Genomic DNA, 19574 nt, shown 5'->3' on the forward strand with positions numbered 1-19574 from the left:
ACGGAGCTGGCTCGATAGCACCTAACAACAACAGCAACATGTTATATATAATTTTGCAACCACCACCACTTATGTGTGCATGGGTAGGTATGCATATGTGTGTATAAACATGTAAATAAATATATATGCATATATGTATATACTGGAAACCCTGGTGGCGTAGTGGTTAAGTGCTACGGCTGCTAACCAAAGAGATCGGCAGTTCGAATCCACCAGGCGCTCCTTGGAAACTCTATGGGGCAGTTCTACTCTGTCCTGTAGGGTCGCTATGAGTCGGAATGGACTCGATGGCACTGGGTGTGGGTATATGAACATGGTATTTTCAATGGCATCATATGCATGTGAAAGCTGGACAATGAATAAGGAAGACCAAAGAAGAATTGACACCTTTGAATTGTGGTATTGGTAAAGAATATCGAATACAACATGGACTGCCAAAAGAATGAACGAATCTGTCTTAGAAGAAGTACAACCAGAATGCTCCTTAGAAGCATGGATGGCGAGACTGCGTCTTACGTACTTTGGACATGCTGTCAGGAGGGATCAGTCCCTGGAGGAGGACATCATGCTTGGGAAAGTACAGGGTCGGCGGAAAAGAGGAAGACCCTCAACAAGGTGGACTGACACAGTGGCTGCAACAAGGAGCTCAAGCGTCACAACGATTTTAAGGATGGCTCAAGACCAGGCAGTGTTTCATTCTGTTGTGCATAGGGTTGCTATGAGTCAGAACTGACTAGACGGCACCTAACAAAACAACAACATATGAACATAGGTGTGTGTATATATATATATATACATATATAAAACAAATAAAGATCACAGAATCTGATACTTCTTAGACATAACCAATCACCTCACAGGTTTAGTTTTCTTGGTTTGAAGATTTAGGGTCATAGTTCTATGGGACAACTTGGTCAGCTGGAATAATACATAGTTCTCAAAGTTAATGGTCTACATTCATAGTCTGGTGAGTAGCATCTGGGATGTCAAAAGCTCATGAGAGGCCACCTAAAATACCTACTAGTCTGGAGAGAAAGAACGAAGCCCAAGGTTCAAAGAAGGAACCGGTCTACAGGAACTAGAGTCTCCTCTACCCTGAGACCAGAATAACTAGGTGGTGCCCAGCTACCATTACCAACTGTTCTGATGAGGCCCACAATAGATGGATCCTGATAGAATGGGAGATAAACGTGGAACAGAACTTCAAATTCTCAAAAAAAATCCAGGCTTCCTGGGCTCACTGAGACAGGGGGGATTCCCAAGACTACTGCCCTGAGATATTCTTTAAGCCTTGAGCCAAAACGATCCTCTCAAGTCACCTTATAGTGAAATAGGTTTGCTTATAAAGTAATGAATAGCACCCCTGAGTACTGCACTCTCTTAAAAAAGCATCTATATGAGACGAAACGATCAGCGTATAGTCTAAAGCATGGATGCGAAGGTTGAGGGAAAGTGAGGCTAAGTTAATAAGAATGAAACAAGGGGAGCTGAAATGAGAACGCTGATACAACCTGAAGAATGTAAACAGTGGCACTGAACAGTATGTGCAGAAACTCTTGAATGGGAACCTCTTTTGTTGTACACACTTCCACTGAAAATATAATAAAATACTAATTAAAAAATAACCCAACATCAGTCATGATTATTTCTCAATGGTAGGATTTAGAGGGGTTTTTTTGCTTTTGTTTTTAATGTTGCTTATCTGAACATTTCTTCATTTTAAAATTCTTCCTAAGAACATCTCCTGCTTTTATAAAAGAACAACAAGGTCATTCTTCTTTTAAAAAGACAACACTAGAGAAGAACATCTGATGTTACAAAAAACTGATCACAACGTTTTAGAGGAAACAGCAGGTTCCCAAGCAGAATGCACAGCAGTCATGATCCAATGTTACTGTAAAAAATAATAGTAACATTTACTGCAGCAAGGCACTGCCTAAGCATTTTGGATGGATTACCTCATTTACTTATCACAAGAATCATGTGAAATAGGTTAAACTATCATCCCCATTTTAGAGCTGAGGAAACTGAGAATTACAGAGGTAAAGTAACATGTCCGAAGCCACAAGGCTAATAAATGGCAGAGATGGACTCCATGACCCCAACGCTCCTATCTTTCACCACTTCGTGGTCCTAGCAGTTGTGTATGGGTGCAGGGGACAGAGAGAGATTGTAAGAACACAACCAAAATGGTGACAGTTTATCTCCAGGTCTATTTACTGATTTTATTGTTGAAGTAGATGGTTTGTTTTTAATGTGGGTGGTACAAACGGCTAACACACACAGCTGCTAACTGAAAGTTTGGAGGTTTCACTTCACCCAGAGGTACCTCAAAAGAAAGGCCTGGCAATTTTTTGGCACTTCCAAAAAAATCAGCTATTGAAAACCCTATGGAGCACAGCTCTACTGTGACACACATGGGGTCGCCATGAGTCTGAATCAGCCGGACAGCAACAGATTTTTATTTTTAATCTCCATTCATCTTTACCTTTCAAATTTTCAACAACAAATATATTACTTTTGTAACACGTAAAACGGCAATGTCTTTATATTAAGAAAAAGAGCTAAGAGGCTGAAGCTAGTTCAAGTTAGTGGTAGAGCCAAATGGCACGACCACACAGGGCTCAGGAGCCAGCTCAGCCAGGTCTCTCATCAGCAGCTCGTCTGTGGGCAAGACTTGGGCAACAGAAATCCCTCCTGGCCTACTCCGCACACCCTCTACACAGTCTGGAAGCTGAAAGGTAGCATCCTCAGTAAGTCCCCCACCCGCCTCCCAGCACCAGGTCACCTGGGGCCTCATCATAAAAGCCTGTCAGGCTCACAGGAGAGTTGCCCTCTGGGGACCCTCACATAACTACCTACTCCAGGGAGCAGTGCCCCTCTCCAAAGCTTGCCGAGTGCTCTCAAGGAGAACAGGAGAGAAGTTGGAATGGCCTCCATCCAATTATTAAACTGTAACCTACAGTCCTACTTTTTGTTTGGAGACATTTCCTACGTGTGAACACAGTTTGTTCTGTTATCAGCTTTCAAGCTATGCAGAACTGATACAACCAAGGCCAGGCTAAAGTGTTTTAAAAAAGAAAAGAAAAAAGAGATATGACAGGACCTTTCCTAATTTTAGCTCATCTTGCAGAAATCTAATTTGCAAGTAGTTCAAAGGAGAGGTTAAAAACGGAGGTGTCACTGTATCTTCAGGGCAGCAGCCTATACATGGGACCTACAGCTCCCCGTCCCCTGCTGCTGCCCCCATCCCCGGTGAGCACAGAGTTGCAGACAACCAGCTTCTTTCTGCCCCTTGGCCACGTCATGCAATACAGCCATGCTTGCTTTTAGCTGAGTCTGAGGACGCTCCTGGTGCAGCTTCTGATAAGTGCTGGCCGACAGGCTCCTAGCAGCATTTTACCACACCACTTCAAGGTTGGAGAGGCAGGGAGATGGTATCTTGCCAAGAGAGGTGCCCACAGCCCCCGCACTGCTAGCTGGAGTAAACAAGCCATAGCACTAGCCCGCACGCCCGGATGTGTGGCTATGGCCCCATGTTCTCCGCCTGCCCCTTCTCCATTATAGACTTCCCAATCCCCGTCACCTCCTAGGGCTCCTTCCCAGGCCAACCCGTGACCAACAGCACACCTAACATCTTGCTACCCTCGGCGCTACCTTAACCAAGGCTAAGAAAAACAACAAATTAGCAAAAGCACCCTTATTTCACACCTCTATCCATAAAAGCTATCCCCGTGTGACCAGGCACCTCGCCAACACCACCTCCCTCCTCAGCTGAACATGTTACACTCGACTGCTAACTGAAAGGCTGGCAGTTCGAATCTACCCAGCAGCTCCGTGGAAGAAGGGCCTGGCAATCTGCGTCCATAACTAAAGATTAGACAGGAACTTTAGGGGGCAGTGAATTTATATTAATGGAGGAAGAATCACTCAGAAAAGAAGGGGGAGAGTGGCTGCATTGCTCTAAAAATGTAATCAGTGTCACTAAATTGTACATGTAGAAACTTTTGAATTGGTGTATGTTTTGCTGTGGATATTCTCAACAGGAGCAAAATGAAAAAGAAGAGAGCTAAGAAAACTCTAAGGAGCAGTTCTACTCAGTCATGCATGGGGTCGCTGTGAGTCAAGGCCTGGCTGGACAGCAGCTAACAACAATGTCAGATACATGCTGTCCCATATACCACAACGGGACTAGGCTCGAGGCTCCAAGAGGGCTGAGCTGCCACCTGATGAGGACATGAAACATTCTAATGAACAGGTAATTAACTAAAAATTTATAAACATGCCATCACCCCTCCCAGGATATATCAACTCCACGAGGGCTGAGAACACACCTTAGTCAACTCTATCGCTGACAGCACTTGAGGAAGTTGTCCAAGTTAATTAGCTTGGCAGAGGCCAAGCTGAAGTCTTTGAAAAGGAGCCTGCACTGAGAAATTCTGAGAATCATAAGGCTCCCAGCCCCCACCAAACAGGGAGATGAATGAGATGAGAATGCAGGTGTCTGGTCCTAAAGGAACAAACACCTGACCAAATCTCAGGCTGGCTGGATAAGGTCTCTTTCAGTCTCATGGAACACGATAGGGCTTCAGAGAAGAGACAGAACCAGCTGCAAATTTTATCAGGCCTAGTTCCTGCTGAGGGCTCCTGGGCTGAAGGAGTGAGAGAAACGTCTGAGCACACATGCACATTTGTGTACACGCACACACACACATATACACATGACACCCACTCATTACTCTCTTATATGGCATTTCCCTCGATCAATGGCGTGACGACCAGATGTAACTGCAGAGACCCTGCATTCCATCCATTGCTACATTCAGTTGGCCTTGACAAAGGAAAGAATTTGTTCAAAGCCACCCAGTAATCCCATCAGGTTCATTCGCACGAGCCTAATCGCCACTATGGAGCCCTGGTGGCAAAGTGGTTAAAAGCTCAGCTGCTAACCCAAAGATCAGCAGTTCGAATGCACCAGCCACTCCTTGGAAATCCTGTAGGGCAGTTCTACTCTGTCCTGTAGGGTCACTGTGAGTTGGAATCCACTCGACAGCAACGAGTCATGGGTATCACCACCACAGAGATAAATATGGTTATCTCCCTATGGAAAGGGAACCAGTCGCCCTCAAATCAATTCCAACTCATGGCAACCCCACGTGTGCCAGAGCAGAACTGTGCTGCGTATGGTTTTCAACGGCCGATTTTTCAGAAATAGATCATTAGAGTTTCCTTCCAAGGCACCCCTGGGTAGACTCGAACCTCCAACCTTTGGGGTTAGCAGTGGAGCACGTCCATCATTTGTACCACCCAGGAATTCCCTCTAGGATTATTGCACCGAAAACAAACAAAACAAGAAACCCAGACGGGTGCAGAGTAGACCTGCACTCTGCAGTGTTTTCACGGCTGTGACCTTTCAGATGCAGATCGCCAGGCCTTTCTTCTGAGGCATCTCTGGGTGGGTTTGAACTATGAACCTTTCAGTTTTAGCAGCCAAGCACTTACAGGTACCATCTGGGGACACCTCCAGGTTAGGTGGCAGCATTTCTTCAAAGAATGAGCTTCTCAGCAATAATGGCACTCCCCACATTTTGCAAAGACTCTCCCATCAATACCCCAAAGTCCTCCCACCCAACTGAAAACCCTTATGATGACAAAGAGTTTGCTTTTTTTCTTTTTTGGTACCCTCAGGCCTCTAGGGTCATTTGTTCTTTTATCTTTTCTGGTTTCTTCTGTCAGGAACACAGGGAGGAAAGCATTCAGACTCATCCACCCCCCTCACCCCTGGGACCATGTCCATTTCACAAAGGATAAACTTTAAAAGTCTATACTATCCATCATATCTTTCTCTATATCAGGGAGAAAACATAACCCGATTTGGCCTAACATCTGAGATAGTAACGCCACTGAAGAAAAAGGTTTAAGTGAAACACGAAGACCCCCATCTCTGCTCCCCAAATAAAATACCACAGAGCTGAGAACTGATCTAAGGCACCAGAAGTTAACATACAGTCCATGGCGAAAGGTGATATTAGATCTTTAAGGCCAATAGCGGGCTAAGAGCTCAGCTACCTTGTCCACTGGATAAGAACAGCAAGAAGCCAACAAAGGAAGGAGCTGGACAGACATACATAGCACTGCCCCTGGCACAAGGCTGGCATCACAGTCCCAACTGAGAGTGATCAGTGTCCTGGCTCCAGGGAGCACGCTGTCATGGAGATCCATTCCGCTGTCTGTGACATCCTGCCAGGGCTGGTGAAGCGTGGCAATGATGGGATCAGGCCAGAGGAATCTGGGCTTTCTGCATTGGAGGGAGATGAGAATGAAATGAACGAACAACTAGGAGGCAACAGGGCTGAGCTGACGTCTGAGCTTAACCACCCGTGACCACCACAGCGCAGCTAGCGTGGTGCCAAGAAAAGTGGCCACAAAGGCCACAGGCCTGAACACAAGAATGCCAAGCTTTCTTTTCTGGGTTGCAAAATATTTCACTTGTCACAGGGAACAGTCTCCCTGATAGCCACGGGTGCCGTGTGCTCCTCAGTTATTTTTAATGTCAGTCTTGTTACTGTTACGCGTAAGTGGCAAAAGCATTCCCCACTGGAATCCAAAGGATCAGAAGGCAAATAAGGAAAAATGTACACATTTTTATCCATTCACTAGATTAAGAATGCATATCATTGCCGTATTAGGAAACATTGAGTTTGTCGAAAAAGAAGAAGAAAGTTTTAAAGAGAGAGAAAGAAGTGATTTTTTCCTACAATCACTAAAACATTGTTTTTATTTATGTTTGTAATCATAATTTTCAATAACAAAACTATACATCGTCTCTTCTTCCCAACTGCTTCCCGCTTGCGAAACAACCAGTTGCCACCAAGTGAACTCCAGCTCCTGGCAGCCCCGTGTGTGTCAGACTAGGACTAGGCTCCACAGGGTTTTCAATGGCTGATCTTCTGGGAGCAGATCGCCAGGCCTTTCTTCCAAGGTGCCTCTGGGTAGACTGAAACCTCCAACCTTCAGTCAGCAACTGAGCGTGTTAACAATCTGCACCACCCAGTGACTCCTGTTAGCATACCAAAACCAACTGCCATTGAGTCAATTCCAGCTTACGGTGACCCCTGTATGTCAGAGTAGAACTGTGCTCCACAGGGGTTTCAATGGCTGATTTTTCGGTTTTCAGAAATAGATTGCCAAGCTTTTCTTCTGAGATGTCTCTATGCGCCCTCCAACCTCTTGGTTAGCAGCCATGCACATTAATCACTGGCACCTCCCAGGGACTCCATTTGCTAGTTCATGTGGGCTGGCACTGGAGGACAGGGCTGCACGTTTGTGTAAGCTGTTTAATTCTGTGCCCAGATTTTACATACGATGAAAGCAACCAATTCAGACCTTCCATGCTATCATCTTTAAAAAGACCTAAGAATGGGTCTTATATACAAACCAAGGCCAACCTTGAACACAGGGACAATGTGCTATTGGATAACGATGCCACCTGTGTCTTCAGTTTAACGGAGCTGCATTTGGATTGCTCTTGAGAGCTGCCAGAAACACTGCTGGCATAGTGGTTAAGTGCTACGGCTGCTAACCAAACGGTGGGCAGTTCAAATCTGCCAGGCGCTCCTTGGAAACTCTGTGGGGCAGTTCTACTCTGTCCTATAGGGTCGCTATGAGTCGGAATCGACTCGACGGCACTGGGTTTGGGTTTTGGTGAGAGCTGCTGGTTCCATGGCCCACTCAGAGCTCAGGAGCAGCAACACAGACCTCCCCATCTGTTCCCATCAACTGCAAGCTGCAAAGCTGCAAAACTGTTCCCTAACTTTGTGATCTATTTATATGCATCTCCGCGGTGTGGCAAAGGTAAAGGGAAGATGCTAATTTATAAGGGCTTTTTTTTTGTTGTTGTTACTTTGTTTTGTTTCCAAAAGATATCCTCCCCTTGACTGGCTGAGAAATATGCTGCTGGCATGTTAAGCCTCCCAACCTACATACTATTTACCAGCACCAGGGAAGCAACACAACACACTGCATGACAAACCACGAGCCCAGCCCCCAATCTTCTGAATATAGACAGGAGAGGCCTATCCGAAGCGCTTCTCCATCTATTTCAACTGGTCTAGGTTCCTTTAAGGCTTTTCTCCCTAACCCCCATGCTGGTCAAAAGATAAGCTCTTTGCCTCTATTTCCAGCAGTTGGAAATCTGAAATTGGCATGCAGTGTACTGTGCTGCACGGGGCTTTGAGAAGTTGATGGTAAGATGTGCCATGTTGAACACATGTAAAAAGTAGGTTGTACAAAATATCCCACAACACAAATTTCAAGTACCCTCATAGCAGTGCTGTGGGAAACGAAACAGTCAAAAGATAGTGTTTGTCTTTCTCAACATTGGGACAATAGTCGTTCAGTGGCTGAATTCTCCCGTTCCATGTGGGCAACCTGGGTTCAGTCCTGGCCAACACACCTCATGCCCAGCCACCGCCCGCCTGTCAGTGGAGGCTTGTGAGTTGGTACGAAGCTGAACATATTTCCATGGAGCTTCCAGACTAAAGTGGGCTAGGAAGAAAGGCCTGGCTATCTATTTCCAAAAATCGGCCAATGAAAACCCTATGGATCACAACAGTCTGATCCACAACCTATCATGGAGATGGCACAGGACTAGGCAGCATCTCGTTCTGCTGTACATGGGGTTGGTATGAGTCAGGGGCCAACCTGATGACAGCTAACAAAAGCAGCATGTCTGCTGTTTACTCACGGGCAAATTCCCAGATCCCCCACTCAATCACGTGAGCAGCATCTGAAGCAAACCTTACCTGAAGCCATCCCCCTAACTATGAGAGCCATCGTGGCACAGACCCACAGTGAGCTTCACATACCCTAAGGGAAAGAGGAGCTGGGGCTGAAATAACAGCCAAGTTCGAAGGACAGGATCTCCAGGTGGCTCTGTGGATCCACCTCAAACAATTCTCTGGCCCAAAAAGCCACCGGAGAGATTTAAGTAATCAACACCATTCTTCACAGGTTGGATCACAATAATTGAATCTTACATAATAAAAACATATGGGTCCGTGCTCCTGAGAAATTTTCATCTTCATTAATGGAAATCTTAGCAGAGTAAACACAAGATTTCAGGTACAGTATTTTAAAGCTTATATAATCAACCACAGGGCAGCTTTCCAGTTTCAACTTGCTTATATTCAAGGTGGTAATTTCTCATTCTAAACAGCTGAAGACTGGAGAGCCAGCTCAGAATGGGAGAGCCAATCCAACAATCAGTGAAGGAGTGCGGTCTTTTTTACATAAGCCTTTGCCATGGGGGGTGGGGAGGGGGAGACAATAGCCATTCCCATGAATATTTTACAACAGTCTTTAATTGAAAACACCATTTCAACATGGTTCTCCCTACACCCATCTTCCAAGGCAGAAATGGAGGTAAAATAAACATTTCTAACTTTCTCAAGTTCCTATAGTTGTGTGTACAGGTGATTTAGGGAGAAGTCTGGCCATCATAGATGGATGGAGCCCCTAGGTGGTACAAACGGTGAACACACTCAGCTGCTAACCAAAAGGTTGAAGGTTTGAGTTCACCCAAATGTGCCTTGGGAGAAAGGCCTGGAAATCTACTTCCAAAATATTAGCCACTGAAAGCTCACTGGAGCACAGCTGTACTCTGACACACATGGGTTGCCATAAGGCAAAACCGACTCAATGACAACTGACTTTTGCCCACCATAACTCTTTCCCAGAACTATCTGTTGAAAATCTGCTCAAGCCCTGCCTATTTCTGCCAATTCGCACAACTAATGCTCGGGTCACTACGGTGTAAAGAGTCACAACAGGCTTTAGAATTTGTTTCAAGGGCTACCTGGGCAGCGAGGTTCATTATCTGAAGACCCCTCTCAAAGTTCAACTGGCCACACAAATTAGAATCTGCCACCTAATAAAGAATTCACCAAGTGTGTGCAGAAGGATGGAGGAAAGGAGGGAGGAATGGAAGGACAGATGGAGGGATGGAGGATGGACGGATAGACAGACGGACAGACAGAAGAACAAACAACATACTCCAGGGTTTTGAATGGACTCTCACAATGGCACAGGAACAACCTTCTGAGACTTGTACCTTCTGCCACATCCTAGAGATGTGTCGTCACACCACTGCTTGCTGAGGTGGATCTACGGCCATAACCTGCTCCCCGGAATGTTCCAGGGTTTTTGGTAGAGATTTCCACAAAAAACAATGCTAAGGAAACGAGACAGCCTTGCTCCAGTCTGTTCTTTCTTTGAATCTATTACCAGGTAACTTAAAATGCCACTTGGGACATGACATCCCAAAAGAGGGGAGTACTGGAGACAGACAGCCTTAGTATTGATGAAGGAAATGATGAATGGCAAGTAGGAAGGGTGGGCTCATACCTCATTCTTGGTTCCCCCCCCTCCTTTTAAAACAAAGGGTTTGGTAGCAGCCAATGTTGCCTTTTACTCTCAAATATTTTCTGTGAGTGTTCAGAGGAAGAGGTGAATGAATTTAAGTCCAGGAAAATGCTGCTGACCAACTATGACATCTCAGACAGTGAAATAACCATGCCCTGTTTGAAATGTCCAGTCATTTGAGAAATAGCTGGATTGGTGACCACACGCCCATTAAAAGAATCAAGCTATTAAATCATCCATCAGTCAGGGCTTCCCCTTTCAGAGGGGCTCGAGGTAAAGCCTCAAAGAAGAACTGAAATAAAGAAGTTAGGAAGTCGAGGCTTAAACCTCTCCGGCCTAGCCAACTGCTGAGACTCTGCCCACATCTAAGGAATGTTTCTGCTTCCCATGTTGTCACCAGAATGCCCAGAACAGGGAATTCCAGTGCTTGCTTACTCAGGACTGTGGCTGCAGAAGGCTCTGCCCCCTGAAAGCTGCTACAGTACTTCCTCAGCAGAGTCTACACAGAGCCACCAGGGTCTGGGGGCTCAGTAGTCCTCAGGTGCACATGCTCTCTCTTGTAAAGCCTGTGGCATCTGAATGTGAGTCTGGGGTCTCTCCTAAAAGACCCATTAAAACCTAAATCACTGAGAAGAGCCTGGCTCATTTGCTGCCCTTGCCAAAGGCAGGTGTGACCATAGCAGGGGCAGGAAAGCTGCTTCTAGAAGACAAAAGGAGACAGAAGGAGGGCAGGGTGGTCCTCTTAGATGATCTCTACAAAGGAGATGGATGAATCCTTGGGACAGCAGAACAGGACTGTATAAAGAGTTCCTCTGCTTTGCAGGAGAAACCAAAAAGGCCAGCATCGGGCAATGCCCTACAAACAGGCCTACTGAGGCCTGCTTAATGCTGAAAGAGGATTTAAGGTGAGCGCAGCGGGCGCAGCGTGAGACCTGAGCCCCTGCAGGCAACCAGGGCTGAGCTCTGAGGTCGCACGTGTGAAACAAGGCTGCCTGGAGGACAGCATATGTCCACAGCATATGCCCCTTCCCCCTCCCCCTTCCTGGCACCCCAGGCTCTCTGGAAGTGGCCGCTCAGTCTTCATACCAGTGAAGCAGAGCAAGCTACAGGGGCCCAGATCTGACGTACGAAACAGAAGCGAGGCCTCACAATATACCCCAGATCATTAGGTCCCTAGGAGGGACTTCTGTTGGTGCCAAGAACAACTAGTGGGGTTAAGTCATTATTATTAAAGCAATTATTAAATGTTACACCCTATGCTAAGCACTCCAGCACGTGTCCATTTATTTAATCCTCTCAACCATGTGTAAGACAACCAAAAAGCCAAATCAGTTGTTGTCAAGTCGATCTCAACTCATGGCGACTCCATGTTTTCAGAGCAGAACTTGCTCCACAAGGTTTTCAAGGCTGTCACCTTTGGGAAGCAGATCGCTAGGCCTTTCTTCTGAGAAGCCTCTGCGTGGCCCTGAACTACCAACTTCTCAGTTAATAGTCAAGCATTTAACTACTTGTGCCACCCAGGGACTACTTTGTAAAATAGGCTCTATCAGTATTCTCATTCTTCAGGTGAAGAGATTGAGGTTTAGGTAAGTCAAGTCACCAGGATCCAGTAAGTGGCAGGGCCAGACTCAAACCCAGGTCTTCTGAATCCAAGTTCAAGGCTCTTTTCACTGCCCCTCAGCTGCCTGCCACCTACTCACAGCCTTCATCCTCATAGCAAGAGATCCGGAGGGCCCCTCCCAGAGCAAGGCACCCAGGGCACTGGCCCCTCCCAGTCATCAAGCCCAAAGACAGCAAGGGATCAATATATCCATTACTACAGTGGGTTCCTCTCCCACAGGGCTACTAATTTTTATAGCATCTTTAAGATGGATCAGACTGCTGTTTGTTTATAATAAAGAAATAAACAGAACTAGCAACTGGTGCTTATTTATTTCTTCTTTTGAAAACTTTTTACCTTCCAGACAAAATGTTCATACAGAATAGGAAACTACTAGAGTGTAGAATTCACTAAACCAAAGCAAAAGATTGATTTTGACTTCATTCCTCATAGGCTGGGGCTGCAGAGTTATTATGCTTGCAGTGTATACGTAGAGGAACCCTGGTGGTACAGTGGTTAAAGCACTCAGCTGCTAACTAAAAGGTTGGTAGTTCAAACCCAGCAGCCACTCCACGGGAGAAAGATGTGGCAGTCTGCTTCCATAAAGATTTACAGCCTTGGTGACCCTACAGGGGAGTTCTACTCTGTCCTATAGAACAGTCTGAATTGACTGGACAGCAGTGGATCTGGTTTAGTTGGGTCATTTTTTTTTTTATATGTAGAACTATACGATTATTAATAATAATAGCTAGGATTTATTGAGTACTCATTATGTGCAAGATAGTGTTCAAAGTGCCTTACAACAACAGGTACTATTATAATCCCATTTTTAAACGATAAGCCAAAGTACAGAGAGGTTAAGTAACCAGCCCAAGATCACCGAGCTGTTAAGACAACACAGGAATGGATTCCAGGTCTTCTGAGGCTCATGAATGAGCTACAGGTATCACAGGCCCTTGCCATTCTCCACACAGGAGTTTTAAACATTTACATTGGCATTTCAACCAATAAGTAATACTGTCTCTCACGTTAACATATAAACACTTAGATTGCCTATAATTACCTATAATACACATGTCTTTGAACCAATCCACTTATCCTATGACACAAGGTTGACTATTCCACTTTTTTCCCTATTGATTATCTCTTTTGCAGATCTAGAAACAGAAAACAGAGATAAAAGAGCAAGGATGGCCTAAATGATTACCAAAGGCAGTTCTTAGATGGACTAACATATAGCCGAGACTTGTCTCCACAGGAGACTGAGTTCTAAAATCTGTGTGCAATCCATCCAATCAAAACTACAATCGAAATGTCCCTTAGCAACTCCAAAAAGTATGGCATGTACTATTGGTGTCTGCAACCCTGTGCAGTGACATGTATGTAACTACATAGTATACACAGTAACATAACAGAATATAATATAATACACATGCAAAAGATAATTGAACAGTATCTTTACTCTGTAGAAAGATGACTACGGAATGATGTGTGTAGTTAAATTCATGCAAGTTAAATGTGTTTGTGGTGTGATGTCAGGTCTAGGCAAACTGCAAGAACGGCGCTACAAAAATGGTACCCGTACAGTGTTACCATCCACAACAGCAAGGGGTGAGCATTTCCAGCACACCTGCCTGGCCCTGGTGACCTGCTAGGCCGCTCTCCTCACCTGCCACCCAGGGAGCCCTCCAAAACCTGAGGACCACAGTCAGCCCAGCACGAGTCCTTGCTACTCCCACAGATCCTGCAATCAATGTCAACTTCTGCTTTAACTCTTTATTTAGCAAATTATATTAAACAGATCTGTTTTCCTTTTTCACACCGTACGTCGACATGAAATGCAGCTGTATCACCATCTTTTGTGCAGCATTCCACTTATTCATCCCCTAGCAGGTCTGTGAAGTGAGCTCAATCCCTAACCAACACAACACCTGAGAGGTCTCCTTTCCAAAAACCAAACCCGCTGCCGTCGAGTCGATTCCAACTCATAGCAACCCTATATGACAGGGTAAAACTGCACCATAGAGTTTCCAAGGAGTGCCTAGTGGATTCAAACATGCCGACCTCTTGGTTAGCAGCCATAGCACTTAACCACTACGCCCCCAGCGTTTCCTCCTTTCCAAAAAAAAGGCAGTGTGAATTCACAGACCCTGTTGCTTGAACTAACTTTGCCCAGTGGTTTACCCATGATCTTCCAGAAGAGGAAACCTATGAAGCACAGTCAGAACAAAGGACTCCCAGCTACACACAAGGTGAGCTAGAAATGCTGAGCCACTGATTAGCAAGGCACAGCCACTTAGGAGAGACCACCGCTACCCCTTCGTCTAAGGTATTTAAAACTGAAATGGGGGCAAGAGTTACCAAATTGAGGAGACAGGCCTTGCTCACTTTACAACAAATTCAATTTCTTCTATCGTTAAGCACACGAGGGAACCCCCCCCCCCCGCAAAAAAGAAAAAAAGCAAAGTTGTACTAAGCTGGCTGAATGGTATTTCTAAAGAAATATAGGTTTTTTCCTAAATCATTATTAGCTAAACATTTTAAACCAAACTGTAAAGAAAAAAAAAAAAAAAACAGGGTAATTTTATTTCTTACTACCTGGGGCTATACAGTAATTATGCAAATAGCAGAGAATTTGTCACTTTGAGTAACCATGTGTGTAAAACAATTTGATTAAGTAAAATACAGTTGCCTTAGACATCATACTAATTTGACAAGGTCTTTAAAAATGTCTTTCAGCTGTCTGCTTCTGGGGTAGGTATGCAAAAACCCATCTTCAAAATGATGCTTCTTTAGGAAGTAAGTAAAAAAGAATAACAAATCCAGAGGAGTTTGACTCACCCATCAACTGCAAGCTGCCTAAATGCTTCCAGACGTAAAAAAGTGACTAAAGCAGGGAGCCAGGGCTCTGTTAACCACACTGGGTCACCTGTGTCACTACTTTCTCACCACAGCCCCATACTGAATTTCTGCATGACTCTTAATAGGGAAGTGCCCACCCCGGTTCATAGGAACTGTCTGTGAAAAGCTCCACCCAGGGGACTTGTTGCTCTTTGCCATTCAGTTAGCCCCTGATTCATGGCAACCCCATGCACAATGGAACAAAACACTGCCCCATCCTGTGCCATCCCCATGATTGGTTACAGATCAAACCATTGTGATCCATATGGCTTTCACTGGCTGGTTTTCAGAAGTAGATCGTCAGGCCTTTCTTCCTAGTCTGTCTTAGGCTGCAAACTCTCCCTGAAACCTGTTCAGTATCATAGCAACACGCAAGCCTCCACTGACAGAGGGGTGGTGGCTGCATACGAGGCACCTAGGCCAGGAATCGAACCTGGGTCTCCTACACGGAAAGCGAGAGTTCTACCACTGAACAATTACTGCCTCATACCCAGGAGACCCAGGAGACTAGACTGGCCTTTTTAACAAAACTCAATCCTAATTGCCCAGAGGTTTCTGAGGTTTTAATTTCCTGTACGCACCCTTATCTCCTCCAGCGCTCAGTCATTTCATAACATAACACGAACCACTGTATGCAGGGCTACCCTCCGTGTATGTTTGCAACATCTCAGCGGGTCTCTACCGAACACCTGCTGGATTAGTGCACACAAAATGACTGTCTCTCTGTGCAGTTCCCGTGTGCCCATCCCTTCTCCAAACAGTCCAAGACTTAAGCAGATCTTACATCCTTGCAAGTAGGTCAGCTCAGACTGGAGCTACCTGAAGCGAAAACCCAAGTAGAAGAAAATTAAACTGTATTCCCTGCTCAGCACACAATGACTATCAAGCTGAGTGGGCCTCTCATAAGGCTGAAAAAAATGATTTCATAGCCAGCTGGGCAGTTTAAGCGACTATGACAGGACATCCCTGCGACTGCTGATTGTCTGAAGTATGATTTCCAGTTTGAGCATTTGCAACTATAGCATATTTTAGACACCAGATCCCACCCACGTGGCACTCTGATTACCTTATCTATATATTATAACAGGGTCTAGACATTGCCATCAGGATTAATCCCCTTCTGTACTCCCCTAGAAGGCCCTGACACCTAGGCTAGAAGTTGCTGGTCCCCGGCATAGCCTAGTAATTGGTGGCCTTCCTTCTCATACAGTTCTCCCCTGAGTTTCTTCCCTAGACAGGTTCTTGAGAAAACACACGTGTGCATGCATGCATACACACACGCACACACACACTCAAGTCTGGCTTTTCAAAGTTTCTTCTCAAATCACAGGCCACTTCCTGCTTCAGTTCTACAGTTGAGAGGCCGACACCAGTGTCCCTGATGACGCTGGCAATTTTTTTTTTTTTTCCTTAAGAAAGAAATTGGGGAAAGGAAAGAAGTCTCCAAACAAACAACAACAACAACAAAAAGGCACCTGGGAAGACTACGTAAGAAGGTAGCTGCATGGACTTTTGGGATCAAATAGAAAATGCTTCCGTTTGCATAGAATTTGCAACCATCCTTCTCTCTCTGACCTCTGTCAGGTCTCTGAAAATGCCTTCTCAGAGGGGCAGGCTGCTTGCAAATGTAAATAAAGCTTCTGTAAACACACACCTTCCAGCAGGCGCCCTGATAGCACTTCCACAGGGAGGTGCTCAGGGTCCCTAAGAAGAAAGCCATGAGGAATGAAAGTGAAGAAACGCGCCTTTATTGCCAACACCCCGCACTATCGTATTCCCAATTTATCCACACAGAAGTCTCACATAGCTGAAGAAACAACAAACTTTTTTTTTTCCACCTCCCAAGTAACAGATGAAGAGAAAACCGTGAAGTGGCCCAGAAGAGCTAAACCCACAGCAGGCTGATTCAGTCAACCCTGGCAAGCAAACGATTTATTTTCATGAGGTTCGGATAACAAGGCAAAGCCGAGGGCAGCCGGGCAAAGCTGAGCCCTGAGCACCTTATGCCTCCACTCCTAGTCATCAAAATGAATTCAAGTTCCTAGGCCTGCCCTCTCCTGGGCCTCCATCTGTTCCCTGAGAGTCACCTGTTGATGCATGTTACCTGACCCCACCGGAACCAGGCTTTTCATCAGCCAAGGTTGGAAGTGCCAGGATGCCACCACCAGGTGGACTGAATTCCTCCTCCGCGTGCCACTAGCCTGTTCTTGGCTCAAAGCCAACCTCCTATCTCTTAGTGCCTCCCCCGCCTGTATAAATCTATGTCCAATGTGTGCACCACCCCATGGACCACTTCTTAAGTTTCAAAAGAGCTAGGCTATTCATTTGAAGGCAAGTTGCATTTCTTTGTAAGCTAAAAGACCATGCCTTTATCATTCACGGTGTATAAAGTTCTGTTAGTGTTTGTCACACATGAATAATGCACTCTACTGTGCAAAACTGGTTACAGCCATTGATACACTAATTACCTCCTTCTAACAACACACCTAGTTAGATGCTACTTGCATTCCAATATGCTACAGTATAAAAAAAACTACTATAGGCCCACAAAATTTTATTAACGTGCATTTGCATCTTAGTAATGTATGTACTCATTTAAATATTTTAACACCCTGTAAGGAAACTGAAAAAAATGACTCCAAGACCCCCAGATCTCCAAAGGCCACAGGTACTTTCTGCAACCGCACATTAGAAACTATAGACAAATTGAGTGCATTTTATAAACACAAAATCTAAACAAAAAAAAACAAAATATGCTTTTGGCTACAGGGTTCGCCTGCAGCATACATGTCATGGAAAGACACGACAGAGTCACGGATTTAAATGCCTTTTATCTCAGAAGCAGTGATGGAAATGCATCTGGTTTTTAGGAGCCCTGTAATTCTGTCACCCCGGGGAACCGAGCTGAGTACCAAGACGCTGCTCTAAGAGCCAAACAACGGACTTCCCCCAACACTGGAAAGCAAGTGCCGCTCCACTTCCCTCTGACAGCAAGCTCTGAGTCTTAGGAGATGGTTTATGAATGACAGAGGGCACCCAGAGTCTGGCCCTCATTAACTTTAACCCAAGGCCAGGAATGAGAGATTAGTGGTAACATCAGGAAGAGTATGATTCTATCTCTGGATGTGGTCATCCAACAGCTGAAATCTTGTCCAATTCTATCTTCATCAAATTTGTTCTCTAACACGCAAAGCCTATATTTGAGTCCAGTTTGAGGTCAATAGCCAAGGAATGACTGAACACCATCAACTCTGAAAAAACCTTCTCCACCTGGGTCTGGAAGTGCACTTTCTGGAGCTCAAGCTGGGACTACCTGAGCAGGACAGGAGAGAGCAGCAAAGTAGGTATCTGACAGTGCTGAGTCATTACACGCTGTTTCTTCTGATACGCTACGCACCCATGGGCCGGTGGAACATTAAACTCCCATTTCTGGAGGCAAATAAAATAGATGTAAATTGTGTAAAAGAATGAGCGGTTTGTGGGCTGAGAGACCACGGTGAGGAATTTGTCTTTAAGAGTGGGTAGCAAGAACTACACAAACTCGTAGCTGTTCCCAACGTCCTGTAACTTTATCCCAGGCGCTTAAAGACGGCTATTGGGGTACCAGGTAGGAATACTCCTCTCGCAGTCCCGGCTCTGATCAGGGCCACACCTGGCCGCACTTTAAGCTGTTAAATCCCCCCCAGTAATTGGCGGATGGAGAAAACGCTTGGAGAAAAAGATGCATAATGGATTTGTTCTCCAAGCGGATGGAATGGGGAGTAGAGGACGCAGGATGCTAACTGGCTTTTTCTCCCACGTGCAGGTCACCTGAAAACCCTGATGCCTCCCTCTCCAAGTGGGTTCCTGAACTCACCATCTGGCTCCCGCTTTCAAGGGGGCCGAGGAGAGGAATGATTTCACGCCCACCTGCCCGCCGCCTCTCACCGGGGCACCCCCAGTGCTCGTCAGCCGCGCGAGCTGCTGCCGGCATCCGGGGTCCCCGCCCGCTCCTCGCCCGCTCGGCAGCCCGGCCGGCAGCTCCCCCGGCGGCCGCCTCTGCACCAACTCGCCAACCTCCACGCCAGGCTGAGGTCATGCCCATCTGCCCCCTGCGCCGGGCGCCCCTTCCTCGGCCCAGGCGGCCGCTCGGGCGCGGGGCTGGGAAAGGGGCCCCGCGTTGGAGTTGGCACGGGGACTCACCAGGTAGGCGCCCACGGTGCCCTGAGCCAGCATCAGGGCGCACTCGGACACTAGGAAGATCTTGATGTTGGAGAAGCAGGACACCTTCTTTTTCTTCTTCTTGTTCCTCTGCGCCTCGTCCCCCTGCAGCTCGCCGCTCCGGCCGCCGCCCGACGAGCCGCCCGGCTTCTTCCCCTGCATCCTTCCCCCGCCGCCGCTGCCGCTGCTTTCCCGCTCGCCCCGGGTGTCCGGGCCGTTGCCGGGCGGGGGTGCGCGCCGCGAGACTGCGTGCTGTCCCCGCCCCGGGCCCGCGGCGGCCGCCCCCGTCCTGCCGGGGGATGATAGGTGGAAGGCACAGCTCCTCGCCGCCGCCGCGCTCGCCCCCTTCCTCCACCTCCTCCTCCTCCTCCGCCCTCCCCTCGCCTCCTCCTCCGGCTCGGGCTGTGCCAATCACAGGGGCTCCTCGCACCGCCCGCCGCCGCCACCCGCG

General features: G+C 46.6%; 1 protein-coding gene across 4 annotated transcripts in view; it reads right to left on the reverse strand.

The window, feature by feature from the left end:
• The window catches only part of SLCO3A1 (solute carrier organic anion transporter family member 3A1), a 350355-nt gene extending 331038 nt beyond the window's left edge, over window positions 1–19317 (reverse strand). For 2 of the 4 annotated variants that reach the window (XR_010317372.1, XM_064267084.1), the window contains exon 1: window positions 19106–19316. Coding sequence is in view for 3 of the 4 variants with exons in the window: in XM_064267084.1 (XP_064123154.1) it covers window positions 19106–19285 (180 nt within the window). In the remaining variant the exon portion in view is untranslated. Of the gene's footprint in view, window positions 1–19105 lie in introns of all 4 variants that reach the window. The other 2 variants (XM_064267086.1, XM_064267082.1) reach the window with 1 other exon arrangement.
• Window positions 19318–19574: the final 257 nt, after the last annotated feature.

This window comes from Loxodonta africana, chromosome 13 (genome assembly GCF_030014295.1).
Source record: "Loxodonta africana isolate mLoxAfr1 chromosome 13, mLoxAfr1.hap2, whole genome shotgun sequence".
NCBI lineage: Eukaryota > Metazoa > Chordata > Mammalia > Proboscidea > Elephantidae > Loxodonta > Loxodonta africana.